Source organism: Malurus melanocephalus, unplaced genomic scaffold (assembly GCF_030028575.1).
Source record: "Malurus melanocephalus ecotype Western Australia unplaced genomic scaffold, MMel_1.1 scaffold_722, whole genome shotgun sequence".
NCBI lineage: Eukaryota > Metazoa > Chordata > Aves > Passeriformes > Maluridae > Malurus > Malurus melanocephalus.
Window position 1 is genome coordinate 159172 of NW_026623954.1, and position 6720 is coordinate 165891.

The 6720-nt window shown below is 50.9% G+C and overlaps 1 protein-coding gene across 1 annotated transcript in view; it reads right to left on the minus strand.

Moving 5' to 3' along the window:
• The window catches only part of PPP3CC (protein phosphatase 3 catalytic subunit gamma), a 31037-nt gene extending 29987 nt beyond the window's left edge, over window positions 1-1050 (minus strand). Inside the window, exon 1 of the mRNA XM_057384579.1 lies at window positions 990-1050. Within this exon, the coding sequence (XP_057240562.1) occupies window positions 990-1050 (61 nt within the window). The remainder of the gene's footprint in view (window positions 1-989) is intronic.
• Window positions 1051-6720: the final 5670 nt, after the last annotated feature.

The window sequence follows — 6720 nt, forward strand, 5'->3', positions numbered from 1 at the left end:
CCAGGGATGGAGCAGGAGGAGAAAAGCCTCCAAATCCTGCTGAAACAGCAATTGCAGCCTCTGTGCCCTGGTCAGACTCTTCCTCCAGGAAACCCTYGTGGTAATTTTCCAAGACATCACCTTTGGGATAATATTCTGTTTGAGAAGCCATTTTACCAGGTTTTGCTGTGCTCAGCAGCTGATAAAAGGGAATATTTTCTGGAGCAATCTAGGATGACACCACTTCTTCCTGTTCTACTGAAATTCACCCTGAACTGCTTTGCCTTACGTAGGGAACCCTTCCCAGATCCACCTTGGAGCACGGAAAATGCTTTAAATTCACATTTTACAGGCCCACTGYAGCAAAGGGAAGCCCCAGAGGGTGGAATGATGGAGAATTTTGGAGAGACAACCCCCACTAARCTCCTCAGGAAGGCTGTTTACATCCAGCTCTGCTCTTCATGGAAACAGGGAGATGACAGAATCCCAGAAYGGTTTGKCTTGGAAGGGACCTTCAGGATCACCTCGTTCCACCCCTGCCCTGATGCTCTCACCGGACAGCAGCGAGGTTTTATTTTGGAGGCTGGAAAAGTTGGAAAACAGCCTGGATAGCCCAGCACTCCTCCTCCTGCCAGRAAAATCCTCAAAATCTGCACTGGGATTGCTTTTTCCTGCTGCTTTAGACACAGAAACATCCACTCTCCATCCTCCACCATCCCCTCTGTCCTGAAGGGTTTTTCCAGGATATCTGCACTGTTTTTCCAGAATCCCTGCAAATTCCAAAGCCAGGTTGAACAGGGCTTGGAGCAACYTGGGACAGYAGAAGRTGGCAGAGAGGATGGGAAGAGAAGAATTTAAAGATCCTTTTCCAACTSAAACCATTCTGAGATTCCACACCCRACCYGGYTCCGCGGTGCCACCGGAAYGTGCCCCTTTGGCACRGCGATCCCGGCCTCCAGGAGCCACTGAGAGCCAAGTCTTGCATTATAGGATCATGTTGATGTCTTTACGTAGCCCGTTCCCTCGTTCCTGCTGCTTAACGATGTCTAATTCCATTAGGATCCGAGCCATCGGCGTCCCGTAAACACCCAATGCCATCCCCGGCGGGATCGGGCAGGGAATACCTGGAAAACCGGCCAAGCCGGGAAGGATCCCGGACAAATATAGATCTCCGAGGAGTATCTTTAGATTAGCAGGCGGCTCTGCCCCCACTGAGACCCCAGGATTTACCTAAATAGCTCCTTCAGCACAGCCCAGAGCTCGGAGCTATTTTAAGCCAGCACCCTGCCCTACTTCCTAAGGAACAGCTTTCCCTCCTCCTGCCTTCCCCTGCAGCCAGAGCAGCCCCAAACCCACTCCCCTCCACTCTGACACCTCTCGTTAAATAAAAAAATACCATTTTGGCACGGTAKCTGATTAATCCAAGCTCATTTATTGCTACAAGGCCCTTCACGGCCTCGAGCAGGGAAAAGGGGATTAACCTTTCCCAGCCTGATATCCGGAAATTCAACGTTCAACAGCGAAATGTGGAGGGACATGACCTCCAGAACCCATCTGAGGCAGCTGGGGTTATTCCCAGAGGAAAAGGGATAAATCCCAGCCCTATCCATGTGTCCTGATGCCTTTTTGCTGTTCCATAATGGGGTTTTGTGCCCAAGGCTGGCGCTGGGTTTGGTGTTTGCCACCAGCGCTTCTGTTAATTAGCACATTCATTAGCACGTTAATTAGCACAGCAGAGCATCCATATATCCCAGGATCCATAGATCTGGCAGTTGGAGCCCAAAAAGAGGCACCTCTGGCTCTGTTGGGCATCTCAGGGCTCCAGGAATGAGCTGGATTGGAACAGCTTGTGTTATCCCAAGATATTTCARTTTGGATTCATTTTTGGGATGAAAYGCMACAATATCCAGCAAAATCAGCCCCAAGCCTGGCACAACCCCAAACTGGCCCCTTTTCCAGCACATCCCATTCATGGATAACAAAGCATCTTTCCTGTTTATACMATAATAATACCAGAATTACTTGGACACCTGTTTTGGGGGGGATTTCTGGAAACYCTCCCAAAATCCCACATTCCCAAGCAATTCAAGGGATCCCAAGGAGTTCCTGCTTTAAGGACTGCCTCACCCCACACCTCCTTSAGCTCTCTGTCCAGCCAAGTTGCTGTATTATGACACAACTTGCTTTTTAGGGATCCCCCTCCACGTCTTGACCCTGGTGGCATTCACACTTTTCCCTTGGCATCCCAAGGTCCGAGCACATGGACCTTGGCCTTTACTCCATTTTTAGCCATTTTCTCAGCTCCTTTTTCCCTCTGGGTATTCCTTAATTCCTACAAAACATCAACACTAAATAATCCAAACCGACCAGTGCGTTTAAAACCCCACAATTTCCTTTATATTTAAGATTTTCCTCAATGAAAAAGCCACTTTGATTTTCGGATCATGATGAAAATTCCCGACAGCTCCCAACCTGGAGGAAATCCAGTAGCTGATATTAAAAAGGAATTTATAAAGAGTTGTAGCCGATATTAAAAACAAGGTGGGTAGAAAGCTGAACATTTTTCATCCCCCAAAAGCATCTTCAGGCAGAGAGATGAACCAGAACAGGCAGCGATTGATCTGACGTTGGGTTTGGGCTCCCRCGGGAGCCTCGCTGAACAAACCCCGTGGGAACGCTCTCGGTGCCTCCAGCGGCGTCTCCGCCACGCTCCGAAGGAACCAGGAGCTCCCCCGTGTCCCCAGGAATCCTGGCTGGGTGTGAAACAGAGCAGTGACAGCACGGAATTGTGGATTATGGAATGGTTTGGGGTGGAAGGATCTTAAATCACAKCCAGTCCCACTCCCTGGACACCTCCAGGGTGCTCCAAGCTGGTCTTGGGCACTCCCAGGGATGGAGCAGCCACAGCTCCTTTGGGAAWTCCAYCCCAACCCTTCACCACACTCAAAGYGAAGGATTTTTCGCCAACATCCTTCCCTCTGGCAGTTGGAATCCTTTTCCCTTTGTCCWGACCCTTTTCCCAAGTTCCTCTCCCTACTCAAACACATCCCAGAGGCTCCCACATGAAGTGGACACTGACATTTCAGGGAGCATCACACATGGGGTTTAAAATTCTCACACACATCTTAAATGTCTTCAATTGGGGAAAAAAAACAAACTGGACATGCAGAAAGGGGCCTGAAAGTCCTTAGGAAAGGACAGCAAAAGCACAAATTTGGAAAATCCACCCATTTCCAGGACACTTTTGGCTACAGCATCCTGCTTTACACCACAATTCCTGGTTTTTAGCCCATCTCAAAAAAGCAGGAATTCATTTCAGGAATCCCAACCAGGCACTAGGAAACAGGGTGGGAATTAGGGATGTCTCTGAATTCTAACACCACTGCTGAAAAGAGGGCACTGGATCCCAGCTCAGCAGCTTCCCAACGTTTTATCCATGATACACAAAATAATAACACAAGMGGGAGAAAAATTCCAGGGGATTATTTGCTCCAGCTTGGCCTGGTGTCTAAATACCAATATCCTGGGTTTTTAAAGGATTTGTCATGGATGYAAATGCACATGGAGAGAGCTGGGTCACCTCCTGGCACTGTCAGGTGTCAGAGATAAAAGGATTCTCCATCCTTCCCAGAGGATGTCACACCTTCTAGTGTGACAAAATTTAACCAAAAAATGCAGCAAAATCTCAAAAAGGTTTGTTTTAAAGGGACACAGAGAGGGGGAACACCCCGAGCTCCAGGATCCATCCACTGCAGCAGCGCAAAGCATCGTTCCCACCTGCCTGAATAATGAGGATTTTATGGGATGTGGATCCATCAGTCAATTCCATGGATCCACCAGATCATTCAAATCTAATTTTGGGTTAATGCAGACAACCAGACCCTCTAATCCCTCAGATTCCCAGCAGAACCTTCCCAAATTACAAAGAATGCCAGGTTTGGATATTAATGGTCTCCATCACCATCAACCATCAGTTTCCTGCTAAAACTGGGCTACAAWGAGCAATCCTTGCCTCAAAATTYGAGATTTTAATAAAAAGTAACTCCYRACAAACCCTAAAATCTGAGATTTAACAAAAAGCAACTCCTGACCTACCCCAAAATCAAGATTTTAATATAAACCAGTTCTTGAAGCACCCAAAATCTGAAGATTTTTAAAAAAAGCAATTCCTGGCCTACATCAAAATTCAAGATTTTAATAAAAATCAATCCTTGACGCATCCCAAAATTCAAGATTTTAATAACGAAGCTGCCTCAGTACAAGTTTTAGCCCAAAATTGCATTTCCTCTGACTAAATGTAATTACAGTTAAGGCTTCTGCAGGGCCCTGGAGATGTAAATATATAGGTTAAACATAGTTAAAATTCCACATCCTACTTAATTGCAGGCATTTTCCACGGAACAAAATGAGCTTTTATCTTCTGCTTTTAATTATTAATAACCACGAACAATGTCACCACCTTTAAACAATAATCCCGGCCGCAGAAGGAGATATTTCTCCCCTAAATTTCCACAGTGCACCCGGGGGAATAAGAGACAATCTTTGGGAAGTTCACATGGATTTTGGAACGCTGGAGCACGGAGAGAGCAGGCCTTGAGCCTCCAACCCACCTGGAGAGGGATTAATGACCACAATCTGCGGACCACGAGGTTATGACAGGGTTGCCAAAACCCCTGAGAGGATCCCTGAGAGGGATTCCCAAATTTTGGAAGCTCCAGGAGCAGGGAAAGCAGTCGGATTGGGCCGACTCAGCTGAATCATAATGGCTGCATTGACATTACCTTTCCCGAACAAGGCCAACCTAAACACAGGCAGCTGCCTGGGATTTAGCAGGAGATTTACGGACAGCACCGGCCGCTCCGGCTGCCCGGAGACCTACAAATCACCACGCCACACGTAYGGCTCCGGGAACACCCCCGGATCCCCCAAATCCGTCAGCGTTCCGGGATTATTCCCACAAAAAAATAAAAAAAAMCACCCTCCCTGCCGTGCGGAGCTTCCCCGAGCCTGAGGGGCCTCCACGCTCCGGCTGCCACCCGGATCCCCTTTCCCTGGGTTTGAGGTTATTAACATCAAACATGTGATCGGCCACATGACAGGCTAAAGAAGAAAAAAAAAAAAAAAAACGGGGGGGGAAAAAAAAAAAAAAAATCGCTCGGACACATCCAGAGGGGAAGGGAGAGATGGCAGCGTGGTGGTGGGTACAGCTCCATGTCCACGGATTACAACCATTCCTGGGAAATCGCTCCTTCCCAGAGGCCCGCAATGATGGAAGCCATGGCGGGAGGAGGTTAATAACGGGGTGATTGTGTAACTTGGAGCCTCCCGGCGAAAGTTGAGGCACCGGGTGGATGTTGCCGGTGCGTGGGGACCAGGATGGCACCGGATCAATTAGGGCAGCGAAATGTGCATCCCCCCAGCCTCCTCCTCCTCCTCCTCCTCCCGATCCAGGAGTTTCTCCGCTAACGTATTTCTCTCCTCATTAACTGCTTCGGTGTCTTCTGCTCTTTCCAAAATAGTACCTACTATAACGGGGCCCGCAGAAGGGGCCAGCTGGCACCCGCCGCGGGGCATCCAGACACGGAGCAGGGATTTGGGGGAGGAAAGACACGGGGAACCGGCGGGATGAGGGCAGGGAGGGCTCTCATCCCTCCCTCCCCCCAAATCCTCAGAGAACCCCAATTTTCCTCCAGAGCAGGGGCTCAGCACCCAAATTTAGCGGTGAGCACCTCGTGGGGATGATGAAGGCCACTCCAGGATGGGGATGTCCCCATGAAAGGGATGTCCCTTGCTGTCACCCCCGCTGTCACCCCAGGCAGGCAGCACCGCTGTCCCCATGACCCCCCAGCCGGAGAATGGAGGGAGAGGGCCTAATCCTCTTGGAGCAGGGGGTTAAAAATGCCCCCCTTCATCCCCCAAAAAAGCAGAGATGCCCCCCCCCCAACCAAAGGCCCCTCAGCACAGGTTTCTGATAGAAAGGGGGTGTCCCCCCAGCCCGATCCCCCCACTCAGGGCTCTCCCTTAAGGGGGGTGTCCCACTGGACCCCCCCTCCTGCAGCTCCAGGCATCCCCCTCCCTCTTTCCTGGAGATCACCCCCCAAACTACGCTCCCCACCCCGATTTTCCAGCTTCCCCCAAACTGGGGGTGGCCCCCCATTTCCCCCCACTCAGAGGATGGGGATGACACCCCAAACCAGAGCCCCCCTTAAAGGGAGATCACCCACCASAACACCCTGTCCTGACCATTCCATGCATCCCTACCCCCCATAGCCCCCAGGGCCCTCCTTTAACGGGGGTGCCCCACCAGAACACTCCCCTCCTCAAATCACGCTGTCCCCCCCCTTTCTCCGGGCTCCCCCAGCCTGGGGACCCCCCCTCAAATGAGGCTCCCCCTCCAGAACAGGCTCCCCCCCACCCAAACCAGGCATCCCCCTCCCTTTCTCCGGGTTTCCCAAGCCGGGGGGGCTCCGCTAACCCGAGGACCCCCCCCAAACCAGGCATACCCCCATATTTCTAGGGAAWACCCCGCTATTCCACGCTCCCCCTCCTCCCATATCACGCTCCCCCTCCTCTCCTTTCTCCACGCTCCTCCAACCTGAGGACGCCCCCCCAAAATAAGCCTTCCCCCTTTTTTTCGAGCTCCCCCAGTTTAGGGAAGCCCCCCTTTAACCACGCTGCGCCCCTCCTTTCTCGCGGCTCCCCAAACCTGGGATCCCCCCGTAAAATCACGCTTTCCCCCCC